The 17,732-nt window shown below is 37.4% G+C and overlaps 1 protein-coding gene across 1 annotated transcript in view; it reads right to left on the minus strand.

Moving 5' to 3' along the window:
• Positions 1-17,040, minus strand: part of trpa1b (transient receptor potential cation channel, subfamily A, member 1b) — a 98,007-nt gene extending 80,967 nt beyond the window's left edge. The window contains exons 1-3 of the mRNA XM_039754652.1: positions 16,926-17,040; positions 11,058-11,220; positions 1,392-1,567 (exon numbers count right to left, since the gene is read on the minus strand). Coding sequence (XP_039610586.1) covers positions 1,392-1,567; positions 11,058-11,220; positions 16,926-17,012 — 426 coding nt within the window. The 5' untranslated portion in view covers positions 17,013-17,040. The remainder of the gene's footprint in view (positions 1-1,391; positions 1,568-11,057; positions 11,221-16,925) is intronic.
• Positions 17,041-17,732: the final 692 nt, after the last annotated feature.

Genomic DNA, 17,732 nt, shown 5'->3' on the forward strand with positions numbered 1-17,732 from the left:
ACTGTTTTTTTGGACTGACATTAAATGAAGGAAAACATTTATAGCCTTTATTAGTACACAATAAATAGCATTAAAATTGTACAGAATGGAGCACACGATTCTTTTTTTGGATTTATTTTTAATATATCGATATTAAAGAGATTAATTGGACCATTGTTAAACTCATTTACTGCAGTTAGTAGCACAAGAGAGGAAACATTCCAGGATTGATTGCCAGTCTATTGCAGTGCAAACTCATTCACATACCCACACTTACTCCTTTGAGATGCTACTTAAAGTAAAGTGCACATGTTTAGTGATACAAAAGGGAAACAGTAGACAGAAAAAACGTCATTCTCACACAGGGTCACCAGCTTAACTCCCCACCACCAAACCACCTAACCAGCCTTTTTAAGGTAAACGTTTAGTTACCTAACTAATTATGTCTGTCCCTCTTTTGATAATGACTACCAAAACATGAAAATTCAGAAACCTGCCATAATTGTCCTGACTGGCATCAGATCACTGTGATACCATCTGACATTGTCATGATCTTACAAAACAGAGCCATGTTGATTGAAATGTTAAGAAAAACTGAGAGCCTCATAACCACCAACTGCCCAGGAAAGTATGTCATTAACTTTGAGATTAAAAAGTACATGCCTCAATAAATGGAGAGAACACGTAGACTGCACATACTGCATGGCATGAAATGCACAATGCACATCTAGTAGTAGAACTAACCACTGTGCATCCATTTATTTGCTGGTCAGCATGAGGTGAGCAAACAATTGAAAAAAACAGGATTATGTGCTTGTTTCTCACTGGAAGATGCACTGCTAGTCTCTTTACCACAACGTGGAAGGAGCATGTATAGTTTTTCGTGGTGGCTCTTTCAAAGATAGCACCATTTTCCTTGAAATTTGGTAAAAATCACGATGTAATGTCTTATGAAGAATTCTTTCCTGGTATTCATTTTCTTTCTGTCTTACAAATGACTGCCTTTAAGTGAGCAAATGGTACTGGATTTTTTGTGCATCTTTACTGGCATGTGCTTCATGGAGCGCAATAGGCAGTTCTCATTTTAATATGGGTGATACGTTTCAATGTACACACAAAGTGTATAGAGAACACTGCAGGATCAAATGGTCCACCTGGCCAGCTGAAAAACATGCTTGCGTTACATGGCCTGAAGGTAATTTCACATCCTACAAGAATTTTTCCAGATACGTAATTACATTGAGCTTATGGTAAACAATTGCTTAAAGTAGACAAAGTTCAAGAGTCTTATTAATATTTTAATAATAAACTAAAATACTGAGGTAAGCATATTAAATATATTACACAATATTTGGTGCAAAATCCTACTGGCCCTTAATGTAGAAACACCACTGTAAAGTATTATAGCTTACCTGAATAATTTGGTTGTGTCTAAGGCTGATAGCCATATGCAATGGTGACATCAAGAGAGAATTCAGAATGTTTGGGTCGGCACCTAATTCTAATAAGGTTTTGCAGCTCTCAAACTGATCCTTTTCCACAGCTGAGTGTAGAGGAGTATTCCCCTTTTCATCGTTTGCATTTATTTCTAGAAAAAAATATATTAAAAACATCTAAATGTTTGGATTTAGAAAAATGTCTACAATTACTTTAAATTATGAATTTCAGTACTTAAGATAATGTCTCCATTACAAGAAGATATATAAAATATAAAAAACTATTGAAATTAAAAGTAAAAGTAAAGAGTTACAGATTTAAAGGCATTTAGATACACTCACGGAAGCTAATGGAAAACATTATATAGTATAAATCAGGAAATGCATGAGTGCTCTTAACAAAACCTGACCATATAACACTTATTTCTATTGTCTCATGAGATGACTACTTTCCTTGACCAATAGATGAAGCATTTGAACCATGAAAATCTGTTTCTTTTTCATCTGTAACTCTTTACTTTTAATGTAGCCAACACTAGAAACTAATCAATAATAAATTCCTTGGACCTACACAAATGATTAAAAATGCAACTAATTAAGGCAGACTATTATATTATATATGTTTCGGTTTCACAACCGTTCCTAAACAGGTGAGATATATGGCTTTTAAAATCCCAGTGCTGGCACAAAACAACAGTATTCTGGCCCCTTCAGAGCTGTAAAAGGACAAAGCAAAAATGATATCTCTAATTCTGCTTTATGTCCTTCATTTCCTGTGAAAACTCAACCAAGAACTGATATCCCAGCTGAATTAGTAGATTCACTTCTGAGGAATTTCTCAAGTGTTTTTCAAATAGTGTTAAGAACAGATCATAATTGTTAAATCCGACATTTAAGAACAGATCGTGACTGTTAAGTCAGACATGCGCTCAATAAGACACATAATAGCCTTGAATCAGTGATCATGTGTGCTGTGGCCAAAGAACTTGTGTGAGTATAAGAGAAATGCATTAATCTGTTTTTCCTTTGCTAACAGCTCACCACAACTACAAATAATCGAAAAGAAAATCTGTTTGCTGCCGCAAGAACACTTAATCTCTATATACAGTACTGTGCAAAGGTTTTAGGCAGGTGTGAAAAATGCTGTAAACAAAGAATGCTTTCAAAAATGGAAGTGTTAATCATTTATTTTCATCAATCAACAAAATGCAGTGAATGAACAAAAGAGTAATCTAAATCAAATCAATACTTGGTGTGACCACCCTTTGCCTTCAAAACAGCATCAATTCTTCTAGGTACACTTGCACTTAGTTTTAGAAGGAACTCGCTGGTAGGTTGTTCCAAACATCTTGGAGAACTAACCACAGATCTTTTGTGGATGTAGGCTTCCTCACATCCTTCTGTCTCTTCATGTGATCCCAGACACACTCGATGATGTTGAGATCTGGGCTCTGTGGGGGCCATACCATCACTTCAAGGACTTCTTGTTCTTCTTTACGCTAAAGATAGTTCTTAATGACTTTGGCTGTATGTTTGGGGTCGTTGTCCTGCTGCAGAATAAATTTGGGGCCAATCATACGCCTACCTGATGGTATTGCATGATGGATAAGTATCTGCCTGTATTTCTCAGCATTGAGAACACTATTAATCCTGACCAAATCTCCAACTCCATTTGCAGAAATGCAGCCCCAAACGTTCAAGGAACCTCCACCATGCTTCACTGTTGCCTGCAGACACTCATTATTGTACCATTATTGTGCCATTTTTCTGACACCCCAGTTCCTATGTTTTCGTGCATACTTGAGTCACTTGGCCTTGTTTCCACATCAGAGGTATGGCTTTTTGGCTGCAACTCTTCCATGAAGACCACTTCTGGCCAGACTTCTCCGGACAGTAGAATGGCGTACCTGGGTCCCATTGGTTTCTGCCAGTTCTGAGCTGATGGCACTGCTGGACATCTTCTGATTTTGAAGGGTAATAAGCTTGATGTGTCTTTCATCTGCTGTACTAAGTTTCCTTGGCCAACCACTACGTCTATGATCCTCAATGTTGCTCGTTTCTTTGTGCTTCTTCAAAAGAGCTTCAACAGCACATCTTGAAACCCCAGTCTGCTTTGAAATCTTTGTCTGGGAGAGACCTTGCTGATGCAGTATAACTACCTTGTGTCTTGTTGCTGTGCTCAATCTTGCTATGACATGAAACATGAAACAGCATGTTTTCACACCTGCCGAAAACTTTTGCACAGTACTGTATATAAAATCCAACATCTGTCTGTCTGTGTGTATGTCTATCTGCTTTTCACGTGAGAACTGCTTAACAGATTTAGATCGGGTTTTTTTTATAGAATTTGCTTGAACATTCCATTTGATTTTACGACCTCTGTCATTGCGCTAAGTATCATAGTTTGCTTGCAGTCCCGATTTATTTGCGTGAATCTGAGAAAAACGCAGCGGGTTGACGGGAGAGGGGCGGGGCTTTCCTCACTCACGCTTAGCTAGCGGATGAGAGAAGTACTTACTGGATTTAGATGGGTTTTATTCTAGAATTTGCTTGAACATTCTGGTTGATTTTTCGATTTCTCTCATCACGCTAAGAATCATAGTTCACTTCCAGGAGCGATATATTTGTGCCAATCCGAGACAAGGGCTGCAGGCTGAGGGGAGGGGGAAGCGTGATGTCAGAAGTGGGAAGTCGGTCTACCTCTGCGTTTTGGAGTGTACCTTGCCTCTGCTTAGCTAGCGGTACCTTTTTGTTTAGTTTGTCTTGTTTCACTACTATGTGGGCGGAGCCGCGGGGTACGGCTAGTTAAATAATAAAAATTCAGTAGGCACAGACAGTGTCTGGAAGACATTTTACAAAACATTTGAGAGAGGTCACTGATCAGTATAGAATGTATACGAGGTGAGACACAAAAACAACTGGACTGGGCTTGGGGCTTTCCTGGAAAACATCATAAAACTATATCCCCTCCTACATGCCCTATCAAACCACCGACCAGCTAGGTATATCCTGTGAATAACCCAGTCAGTATTTGCACAAAAATTGCTACACGAGTTGCCTCTATAATGTCGGGTGAAAAAAATCAAACAGCGAATCAACATTAAATTTCTCGCAAAATTGAACAAAACGGCCGCAGAAACTTATTAAATGATTAAAACAGTGTATGTAGATACCAGTTTGTCTCACACACAACTTTTTGAGTGGCAAAAACATTTTAAGGAAGGACAAGAAAATGTGGAAGACGTTCAACGTTCAGGTCAACAGGGGGGTAGGTGCTTCACCAAGACAACACTCCAGCGCACAATGCTTTTTACGTAAAGTAGTTTTTTACTGACAAAAACATTCCTGTCCTCAATCACTCTCCCTATTCACCCGATTTAGCTCCCTGTGATTTTGACTTCCCGAAAATCAAAAGTGACCTGAAAGGAACACATTCTTCTTCAATTGCTGAAGTGAAAACAGAAATGGCAAGCCTGTTGAAGACCCTCAAGCAAGAAGCCTTCCAGCACTGTTTCTATTACTGGAAGATACATATGGAGTGGTGTAGAGATCAGGAGGGGGTGTATATAGAAGGTGACAATGTTTAGAATGCTGTAATCCATCAAAAAAAATTTTTTTTTACTAATCTGGTTATTTTTGTGTCTCACCTCATAATTATGAAAATGAATCTTGAAATCACGGTGAGTGTGAATGCTAGAAGTACTGTATAATATATAATATATATAATATTTTATAGTTTATTTTCCAACAAGTAGTTGCATCTGGAACTAATTGTAAATGTTTTTTGTTTTTTAAAAGGGCCATCCACAAATAGCCAGAGCTATAAAATTAAAGTTCACAAGTGTGACGCGTGTAGTAGTAAGTACCTATATTTCTTAGCTTACTAAGCTAGTGGTTTGCTTATTTTATTTTTGTCTTAGCATGAGGATGGGGACAAGAGGCCATCCCAGCTCCTCTTTAACTGTGTATTATGTTGGAATGATTCAAAGTACACATATCATGCACCATATTTATCGCATGACATAGGTTAGTCATTCCCTAAAAGACAAATGACTAAGAAGCCGGCAACCGCACTCCTTAACATTTCCTCTTAAAGCAAATATTTATGTGGACAGTATACTTGTTTTCTTGTTTGCTACAAAAGTACTTCAGTGTACAATACTTGGGCAACAAAATTAAAAATCCTATATAAGATATGGGGAGCCTTCAAACATCCCTGTTAGTGAGCCAGTACGATACCTCTAGAAACCGGATAATGGATACTGTTGCACAGCATAGTCTCTTAAAAAACCACCATTAAACACTTCAACATGCTCCTGTCGATACAACTCACCATCCTTTATAGCCACATGAGCTTACACCCTATCAGATGTTATTAGATGCTAATTTTCCACTGATAATATGTTGCATATCTAAACCTTTTTCACCTTATGATGCAAACAATGTTGAACTTTTTCATGTTAGTAGATACAAAAGTCATATATAATATTACAATATTTCATCAACATTACATAAAACATTTTCTTCAATTAAACATTATCCTTCTGATTACCCACATTCTAAGCTGCTTATTTTTTTAAAGTCTCAGAGAGCCAAAATTTATTATGGGTGCAAATCAGCAATGAATCCTGGATTGTATAGCAATACCTACTGTAACAGGTCACATACACACGCACAAAAACACACACACACACACGCACACTCACACCAGGCCAGTTTAGAGCTGCCAATTAATCCGTCCAGGACTTCTTTGTCTCGTTAGAGGAAAACTCTGTACTAAGAGGAAAATGGGGAGAATATGCAGGTTCGCACCAGCTAAGATTCAGAATCTGGAGGTGTGAGGCAGCTGTGCCATCATGCTTTCCAATTAAATACAAAATTCTTATGATATTAAATATGTCATAATTGTTTTCATAAAATACATGAATATATATATTTTATATATATTTTATATATATATATATATTTCTAATAAATTCTAAATAATACTCTTGATTACTTTTATTTTTTAGTGTTAGTATTATATTTGGATTTTTTTGGATATTTTTCAACATTATTTCCTTCCAGGTCCTGTTATGCTTTTGGTGTTGGGTTTGTAGTCAGCAAGTGCTCACTTTTATTATTCTATGATTTATTTCCAAACAAATTCATAATCCACTAAAATTCTGCAAGGGCTGGAGATGGATCTTGGTGGCACTGGGCACAATACACAAAGATGCCAAAGTTGGCATATTCATTTTAAAGGGTTACCAATTTACAGTAATCTATTAACCTAATCTACACACCTTTGGGGTGTGGGAGGTATGCTGGAGTACCAAAGAAAAGATTCAAATGATATTATTTTGATTTGAAGTGATTTTAAAAAGTATTACAAAAGTACATATTTTCATTTATAACATGAATGAATATCCTACAAATTCAGTTTCTCTGTTTGTTGCTCAGTTATCCTGCATCCTTTAAATTTCTATTCATACATTTTTCAAATAGTCTATTGGAAATAAAATATTTCTAGACTAACTGAGAAGATGTGGATTGAGTCGCCTCCACAAAAATGCATTGCTATTATATTTTTTTCATCTTAAGAAGCAACAGTGGAAAATCAATGGTTTGGAAAACTGCCAGACTGAAACAGTTATGTATTGCAAAGATTCTGTAGGAACAAGAGCCTTGATGCATTCAGATGTACATTCCTCAAGATTTGCTTGGATATGACATAAACATTCTTCCAAAAAAGGAACATTCTTCCTTTGAAAGAATTAAAAGGTAGTCACAAAATACTAACATTAGGTATGTAGCAATTTCCATTCCACCTATATTTGGAGATAGTTGGAGGCTATCTCTGCAAGCATAAGACGCAGAGCAGGAACGAACCCTGGACAAGCACTAGTCCCTCTCAGAGTGAACACACACACACACACGCGCACACACACACACACGGGCCACATACGACAACACCAGTTCCACTAACCTGCACGTATTTGGATGGTGGGAATGCAGACATGAGGAGAACATTCAAGCTCCACATAGAGAGCACCAAAAACATGAACCATAATCTCCTTGTTGCAAGACAACAGCATTGTGTACTGCCTAATTTAAGACAATATATTCATGAACAGATAAACCTCTTGATCACCTGATGAAGAGTTATCTCTAAAAGGTTATGTTATGCCATCCCAGACTGCCTTGGGTGTATAGATCACCATGCTGTAATCTTCAGGGAATTAACCTAATTTCATTAAACCACGTAATTCGTCATAAGTGTCAGTTTTCTGTTTGGAGGTTTAACCTTTTAATTCTTAATTTAAACCATTTGTCTATTTAGCTGATAATGTTATTTAAATTAAATCTTAAACTGCATTTATCTTGAAAGTTAAAATGTTGTAGCACTGTATGTAACCGTATCAATCCGGTTATTTCTGCCATGCAGATAAACTTGCATTTTCAATCATTAATGAGAATAGAAGTATATGACTTTCAATTCACTATTCTTTTTGATATCATATATTTCATTGTTATTAATAATTATATTGCTTAACTATTTTTATTAATGTTATAGAGTGCCACGATTTCTCAGAAAAATAACATTAAGTAAAATAAGCATTAAATATTAAATATTGCCTGTGGTGTGATTCATTGCTTATTTTAGTTTTTTTTTTTCCTTCTTTATGAATTACTTTTCATTCTGGCTGTTAATCTGTTGTCTCTTTTTCTTCTGGCTGTTCTGCTCTAGGGGCACAGCTGCATCTTTTACTTACTGTCATTCTAAAATAGTAAAATAATCTTTAACCAGTATGCTTTCCCATTTTTTAACTTTTAATTATATGTAATGGATATCAAAAGTCTGGCAGTATCTTGTGAAATTTTAGCTTTTGCTGAATTCTGAAATGATAACAAATGATCTTGGATTTTTTTTTCACCTTCATTATAATTACATAACCATCAGTTTTTAGGTGAAAAATAAATGGATCATTTGTAGGAGTAATAAAAATAAAATTCTTTTAAATGTGAAGCCAGACCATGAGGGGGCGACCGCTCTTTTATTTTTTTACTGCCTTTGTATACTGCATCATATTTTATCATTTTATATTTTATCTTGTTATATTTATTTTGTATGTATTTTGTGTTGTCCTTGTATGTCACACTTATGCCATCAAGACAAATTCCTAAGACACATTACTGTACCTGGTCAATAAAGTGAATTCTGATTCCGATTCTGGTAGTAGAACTGCTGTACAATTCTCCACTCCCTTTCTAGTTATCTTCGAAAGTTGGTAACATTTATATGAAAGTAGTTTATATCTCTGGAAGCAGTTAGTACCTCAAAATTGGTATATCACTGTTTTGAGAAATTAGAAAACACCTCTCTGTACCCGTATGTGTTCATACTGCAAGTCCTTAGCTCTTGTTGCACACAAGTAAACCTGTGTTTCAAACTGTAAACATCAGACTGGCCCCAGAATATTGTTAATATTAAAAAGAAACCAGCCTGACAGATGAACCAAATCTATCAATGCCCACAATATATACTCAGCAAAAAAAGAAACGTCCTCTAACTTTCAACTGTTTTTACTTTCAGTAAACTTAATGTGTAAATATTTGTATGAACACTAAAAGAGTCAACACCATAAGACATAAACTAAAAATGTTTCACAATGTGTCCCTGAATTAAGGGAGGCTCAAAATCAAAGTACCAGTCAGTATCTGGTGTGGCCACCAGCTGCTTGAAGTACTGCAGTGCATCTCCTCCTCATGGACTGGACCAGATTTGTCAGTTCTTGCTGTGAGATGTTACCCCACTCTTCCACCAAGGCACCTGCAAGTTCCTGGACATTTCTGGGGGGAATGGCCCTAGCCCTCACCCTGCGATCCAACAGGTCCCAGACGTGCTCAATGGGATTGAGATCCGGGCTCTTCCACTGCGAGGATGATCAGCTGTCCTTCCTGTCTTCCTGTAGCACAGTCTTAGGCGTCTCACAGTGCGGACATGGCAATTTATTGCCCTTGCCACATCAGCAGTCCTCATGCCTCCCTGCAGCATGCCTAATGCACGTTCACGCAAATGAGCAGGGACCCTGGGCATCTTTCTTTGGGTGTTTTTCACAGTCGGTAGACAAGTCTCTTTAGTGTCCCGCGTTTTTAGAACTGTGACCTTAAATACCTACTTTCTGTAAGCTGTTAAGGTCTTAACGACCATTCCACAGGTGCATGTTAATTAATTGATTATGGTTAATTGAACATGCATGGAAAACATTGTTTAAACCCTTTACAATGAAGATCTGTAAAGTTATTTGGATTTTTAAAACATTATTGTTGAAATACACAGTCCTGAAAAAGGGACGTTTCTTTTTTTGCTGAGTGTATTTTACTGCTGTGTTGATACAAAAACTCAGATAAAAAATATAGAAAAGTAGATAACAGAAAATAAGAGCAAATGATGTGGTAGATCTCAATGAGAAAGAATTTATAAAATTGACTAAAAGAATGACTTTGACCACAGGATTTCACTTAATTAGGGTAAAGTCCAGAGAAAATAGCAAGAGAAGATACCTTGAATTTTGTCTTCAATAATAAAACCAAGACTGTTTCAATGCGTTCTCCAGCCATTCACTAGAGTATTTTCCTGCATTGGCTTGCTTAACGGTTTTGCAGTGAAAATGCATGTGTTTAGGACGTTGTAAGCAAAAGATTGAATATCTGACATATGGATTGGTGAGATTTTTTTCTTGGTCATTTGTACATTGTGTGCTGTTTGTTTAGCTTTTGTTCCTATTGAAGCTTGCTGTGTTGGCAACCTCTGTTATCTTCATTCTCCAAAAACTTACGAGATGACAAACATCGTGGGGTAAGTAATAAATAAAAAAACATTTTTTTAGCATTATCATATTTGGGTAGAGTATTCCTTTAACCTCAGTTATGATTAATTATTTGCTTTTTGCTTGCCTCACGACTTATGTAGGCTGTGAACGCATTTAACAGCGTTTCACTAATTCCCGAATGGCGAGAAGCCACAGAATAGGAAGCATCTTTTATCATTTAATTCCCGATTTGTTATGAGAGCCTAGCTTTGGTCAAGAAGAAAATAAACAGCTTAGAATTGATCTTTATGGATAGCAGTGATTAGTCTTTAAGGGCTAATTGTCTCCCAGATTCAAAATTTAAAAGAAAGACAGAAACAACTTTATCCATAGAGCAATGAAAGTGAAGAATTATATGTAATTGAAAATGCAAAATATAAATATTTCTTTGAACACTAAACAGACGGCAAATTTATTAAGGACTGGCCAAGTATTTCAAGATTATGTTATTCGTGTCATCCAGTTTTAGGCACCAGTTAATTGATTGGTTGAGTGTCCAAATGTGTGTTCATTATGCTGTTTATTGTTTCTGTTTGAAAAAGAACAAATTTCCACTACTGTAAAGAAAAGGCGATCTACAAATAAGACAAATTTTGGTCATGTTCACCAGTTTCAAAAGGCTTTAGGATAAAAATACATTTGTTCACTCCTATCAAATATTTATTAATAAAAACATGCAGATAATCCAGTTTTCGTGAAGGGTGTGCTGCCAGTTAACAAAGTGTAAATTGTTTTATTCTTCACAATAGCATCTTTAATAGAAGTATGAAGTAAAAGTCTAATTTACCTGCAAGGCCTGTTACATTTACAATCAGATGAATCATTTGTATTTGACCACTTGAAGCGGCATAGTGAATAGGTCTTGAACTGGAGGCATCCACGCTGCTGAGGCAGGAGGGGTCTCTACGAATCAGGTTTTGCAGGCTGGATGCATCTCCACTCAGTATTATCTACATTGACAGAGAATTTCCACAGTTTAAGGTAAGACAGTACACATTTGTAGAAACAAGCCACAACTTGCTTTGTTCAGGTCATCGTTATGTTTGCTTACTTACACTTATCAGTCAGTCATTCATTTTCCAACCCGCTGTATCCTAACCAAGCCAATCCTAGCCAACACAGGGCGCAAGGCAGGAACAAATCCCGGGCAGGGCGCCAGCCCACCGTGGGACACATACACACACACACCAAGCACACATTAGGGACAATTTAGGATCGCCAATGCACCTAACCTGCATGTCTTTGGACTGTGGGAGGAAACCGGATCACCCGAAGGAAACCCATGCAGACACGGGGAGAACATGCAAACTCCACGCAGGGAGGACCCGGGTATCAAACCCAGGTCTCCTTACTGCGAGGCAGCAGCGCTACCAATGTACTACCGTGCCACCCATTACTTACACTTATTTCATGCCGAAACAAAAACCCATTCTTCTTTGCTAAAAACATGTTGGTTCACTTTTTCTACTCACTTTTTTTGTTCAGGATGATGTGCCTGTATAAAGCTAGTAGTAAACTAAATGTTCTTTTGCAGCAAAACATTGCTGTTATTTATGGTTTTCATATAAGACTTAGGTAAATTATAGCTTGTAATTAATATAGTGCACATAGTTTAATTAAACCAAAAATAACAATAAATGTATATTTAAATATGCAGTGATAAGTTTTAAAGTAATAAAACACAGACGTTAAACTTAAAAAATGTTGGCATCCATTGATAATATCAAAACACTTTCTCTCAGCTAGTGGATTCAGCCGATAATTTGAAGTATGCATTTATTATTATCAAACTGAGTCTCTGTATTTTACTGAAAGGCAAATCCGCTAAACAATGACTTACTTTTTTTAAATATTGTACTCTATAAATGTGTATTTTGAACGTTTCATCCCATGGAGTATGGTTTTGGCCATGTATACAGTACCAGGATTATAGTTTGCGCCCAATAACGGACGTCTGTTGCCTTACAAAGTCATTAATATGCCTAATTTATGGTTTGCTCTTTTTTTTGAAAGTGTAATATATTAGTAAAGTGCAAAATTTGTATTCCTAACTAGGACTTCCTTTAAAAAAATGTGGTTTTCAATGCACTATATGTACTATCATAGATTAAAATGCAAGTTTTATTTTACAGAAGGCATTACTTTTAATGTGTACAATAAGTCAATTTTTTAATATACAGAATGAAACTAACATACTTCTAGGAAAATATTATTTAGTACTCTCAATTATTAAAAATGAGTTTAGTGAATCTTTTCTGAAGAGACCAAACAATATCAACTATAATCTGGCTTAGTGTTAATAGTAATCATACTATTTTCAAAGACATTACCTTTCATGGACTACAGATCTCAGTCTTATCACATGTACACAATGATAAAGAGGCAAAGATGATTTATGATATTTATTCAGACTGGGTTTTCACAAACCACTATATTAGAAAATGGATTACTGTAGGTTCAAAGTATGCCAGGCTTAATTTAGAAAAATGCAGCAAAAGCAGCTGTTAGAATAGCTTTTTATCTTTTTCATTTGAGCACAATACATAGTCATTTTAATATTTTCAAATAGATGAACATTTAAAACTAATTCAGTGATTATGTTTGCATCTTGAACAAAATCTTTAATATACCATCTCATTTTTATTATGTTGGCATTCAGCTACTTTTGAATATAATACAGACATGCCATGAGTGGTTCATGTTTGGAGTATGGATTCAAGAAAGAATTGGGTCAATGGCCATCATACTACCACCAATGGCAGAAATGTGCATTCCCAAGTAAGGGAGTCAAATTCTACCTAAATATAATGTGCAAAAGAAATAATATCCTAAGATTGCGTCCTGACAAACAAATGTCTGTACGCTTGCTGAGCACTTCATGAGGTCCACCTGCCCATACAAAAACATTAACTAAGTAACAAAGTCATATCATACATTTACAGTACGTAAGCCCAGTAACAAATGGGCAAACGTCAGCTAACAGACACACCTAAGGAAATTATGGGTACATAAAGAAGAATGTAGAAATGAATGTACTGCTAATTGTAACTTGTTATAAATAGGTGTGGCTGGCGGACGGCCGGGACCCATGCCCGACCAGGATGCCCCTTTGACAATGGACACGGGGGAGCAGCCATGGGATGCACACTGCATCCCCCAGGACATGTGGTGGCAGTCCTCCTTGGTTACATTGGGGCCACAAGCCTGGGACTTCAGGGCTCAGCCCTGTTGGGCTCCATGGCCACCACCGGGAGGAGCTGCACGGCTTAATGAACCCATGTGGGCTGGAATGCAGCCACTCCCAGGCAGGGTATAAGAACAGCCTGGCCTGCAGCCACTACTCGAGGCGCTAGAGTCGGGAGGAGGAGGAGGACAAAGCTGCCTGGGAGGAGTGGAGGAAGATTGTATTTCGGTGTTTTTCTTTGTGTGTGTTTTGGGGACTGTGCAGGGCCTGTGGGACACGGGGAAGACATGCCCCACAGCTGAGGAAAACAAAATCTTTTTGTTTTATTTTTACCTGTGCCTCCGTTGTCAGTCTGTGTCAGGTTGGGCGCCTATATAGTGCCTTTGCCACATAGGGCATGACGGGTAGTGAGCCAAATGTGTTCCATCTGAAGTGGTCTAAAATCACAAACATTGAACACAGGAGGATAGAAAAAAAATGTGTGTGTGCATAAATGCACTATATGCATATTTATATATATAGCATACACTATGTGTGTGTGTCTTTCTATACATTTCCACTGTATACAACTTGTTTATGGGGGATTTTGCCAGGTTTAACATGGTATAGGATGGAGACAGTGGCATACAAGGTCCTGACAATGCATATATGACAATGGAATTATGGCATACATGTCAATATAATTTCCCATCCATGTGCACTGCCAAGGGATGAGGTTCAGAAGATCTGATAATTGTGGACACAAGGGAGCATTGGAAGTGGCCTGATAAAGATCTACTCCCAACACTGTTAATTTCAGGACTGCTCTGGCAGTGATACAATGAAAGTGTTTAAAGCCACCTCTTTGCTGTTAAGTAGGTTAGCTTGTTGTTGAGAGCACATGTTTGGTCAAGAGCTATTCCATTTCCTAGACAGCAGAGTAACATATTTTAGAAGGCAAAGAGAGGCATCACTGATTAATGGGATGCTTTGTGTTTAAGCCTGCATTATGTATTTATTTTACAATAAAATTTGCCGTTCAGTACTACTTTGGTCTTCTTGAGTTTGGACAACACAGGGACAGCCTATCTTTCATTATGTATATTTATATACACTACTCAGCCACAACATTAAAAGCACCTGCCTAGTATTGTGTAGGTCTTCCTCGTGCCAAGTCAACACCTTCAGTTCTTTGTCATGCTTCTTAAAACATTCCTGGACAATTTTTGCAGTGTGGCAGGATACATCAGAGAATAACATTTTAATGACTGGGTGCACAGGGTTCTGCAACAATCTTTAAGTAGATGGTACATGTTAAGTAACATCCACATTGAAGGCCAGTACTGAAGATCTCAGAGAACATTGCTCAGAGCATCACACTGCTTCCACTGGATTGTGTTCTTTCCATAGTCCTCACACAGTCCTCACAGGTGGCGCAGTGGTAGTGCTGCTGCTTTGCAGTAAGGAGACTGTTGAAGATTGTGGGTTCGGTTCCTCCCTGTGTGGATAGTGCTTTGAGTACTGAGAAAAGCGGTATATAAATGTAATGAATTATTATTATAGTGTATCCTATTGCCACCTCTTCTCAGGATAAATGACGCACATTCACCCAACCATCCACATGATCTAAAAGAAAACATGACCCATCAGACCTGGCCGCTTACTTCCTTTGCATCATAGTCCAGCTGCTCACATGCCAATGGCAGGTGCTTTTGGTGGTGGGAAAAGGTCACTATTAGCACTCTGACTGATCTGCGGCTACACAGTCCCATACATTGCAAGTTGCAATGTATTGTGTGTCCTGACACCTTTCTCTCATGGCCAACAATACATTTTTAAGCAACTTGTGCTACAGCAACTATTCTGTGGGATCAGACCAGACAGGCTAGCCTTTGCGCCGCAGAGACATTAATGAGCCTTAGGCTACTGTGACCCTATCACCGGTTCACCAGTTGTCCTTCCATGAATCACTTTTGGTAAGTACTAAAAACTGCATACCTGGAACACTCCACAAGACCTGTTTGGAAATACTGTTATCTAGTCATCTAGCTATCACAATGTTGCCCTTGTCAAAGTCTCTTAGATCCTTATTCATGCCCATTTTTCCTGCTTTCAGTGCATCACCTTCAAGAACAGATCATGCGCTTGCTGCCTAATATATCCTAGCCTTTGATATGTGCAATTGTAACAAGATAATCAATGTTATTCGCCTCACTTGTCAGTAGTTTTAATGTAGTGGCAGATTGGTGCATAGGTATTTAGTATTATATTTCATTCATAGATCTTCATTACCCAAATATATATATACTGTATATATATATTGTCACACATGTGCGACTGGGAGCGAGCTGAAGGGACCAAGTGGAGGAGATTACCCGCCAGGCCAGGGGGTGGCAGGGTGATCTAAACCTTTGTCTGTTATTTCTGCAGATCAAATACGGGAAAACCTGCCTGACCTGACGTCACTTCCTGTTCCAGCACCCAGAGTGATGTCACTTCCTGTTCCGGCACCCAGACTGACGTCACTTCCGGGTTACAGAATATAAATCCTCCAGCTTGGCTAACTAGTTCAGTTCAGTGTGGGAACTCAAACAAGCAACATCGCTGTGTCAAATTTAATCCTTTGCAGCTAGGAACAATATACAGGTGGCTGCCCCAAACCTTTTTTGAGAGTGTTGAGACTTGTTCTTTCACAATATATATGAGGAGGGATCCAAAAATAACTGGAAATATTTTTAAAACGTGTTTAATTTAATTTTCTGTACAAACTACAATTATTCTCCTTCAAAGTACTCTCCATTGCTGGAAATACACTTATCTAACCATTGTTCGAAACATTTTTTAAATTCGTCTGAAGTAATGCCCATTAATGCTCTGGTCATTTTTTGTTTTACCTCTTTGACGTCAGCAAAACGCCTTCCTTTCAAGTTTTTTTTCATCCGAAGGACCAAAAAAAATCACACGGAGCTAAATCTGGTGAGTAGGGTGGGTGGTTCAGGGTTGTCATACCGTTTCAATAACAATAGTTTCTGCAACACTTTTTTCAAGAAGAAAACAAAATTTCACTGCTGCGTGTTGCTCACGATAATCGGCCATCGTAAAAAAACGACGCTTGAACATAACTACTTTTACAAAATTCACTGAACACAAGCACAACCTTCCAGACTGATGGCACTTGGCAGACTGACTTGTGAGGAGTGTAACTAGATCGCCCTAACCCTAGTTACATCGCCCAACCACGTACTACAAGTACCAACCTAACAACAACAAAATTCCAGTTATTTTTGGGTCCCCCCTCGTATATATAATGTAATGGTTCAGAATTTCTACCAAAGAATATAAGAATATTTTATTTCGTATAAGCAATATCTAATCCGAACTATACCTGCCAAGTGGTTATTAGAAATTGCAGATAGCATAATGTAGTTACAATATTCTGATGCCAGAAACATTTTGCAGATTTTAAGCCATGAAAACCATTACATTTCATACCTTAAATATATCTGGTGTAACTTGAGTAGAGTCATCTTCATTAATGACACATTCATAGGAATTCTGCATTTCCTTTTCGCAAGGCATTTGGGTTTTTCTCAGCTTTTTGCTGCTGAAAAAATCTGTGAAAAGGGAGAAATATTTATTATACCTACAATGAGTGAAATGTACAGTATGTAGACAAAGAATAACAATGAAACACGGTAAGTATGATATTGCCTCTCTAGGGAAAGTCAAGATTTATACAATATTATATTTTTGGTTAGCAAGCACAGGTCAAAGTGTAGTAAGAAAAAGAAGAAGAAAAACATTATGTTGTATTCAGGATGGATGCTGAACACAAGTTAGCATTGAAAAAACCTTGATTGACAGTGTGAGACAGAAATCTCTTTATTCAGCCCCATGACTTTCTGGTCTATTCTCCATTTCTTGCTAATTTATGAATGGTAAGTATCATTTCCAAATATATAAAACCCAACAAATATAATATATAAATACCTTCTATTATGTAAAGCTCATGTGTTTTATATCAGGATGTGTAAGAAGATAGCTTATCTCTACTGTAATGAATTTTCCAATTAGCTTTAGGTTGCCTGGGACACTAGGTACATAGCATAGGCTTGGCACAAGGTAGTGGAAGACCCCAACTCAGAACCTCTATATAAAAAAGAACAAAACACTGATCAACTGAGAGCTCCTCCACATGCTAATGTGGAAAACTTGGACTGCTAGGTGCCTGTTTCACTATAACATCAATTGAAAATAACATTAAGAAAACCAAGGAGTCTAAATCTCTAAAAATATAAC

The sequence above is a fragment of the Polypterus senegalus genome, chromosome 5 (assembly GCF_016835505.1).
Source record: "Polypterus senegalus isolate Bchr_013 chromosome 5, ASM1683550v1, whole genome shotgun sequence".
Lineage (NCBI taxonomy): Eukaryota > Metazoa > Chordata > Cladistia > Polypteriformes > Polypteridae > Polypterus > Polypterus senegalus.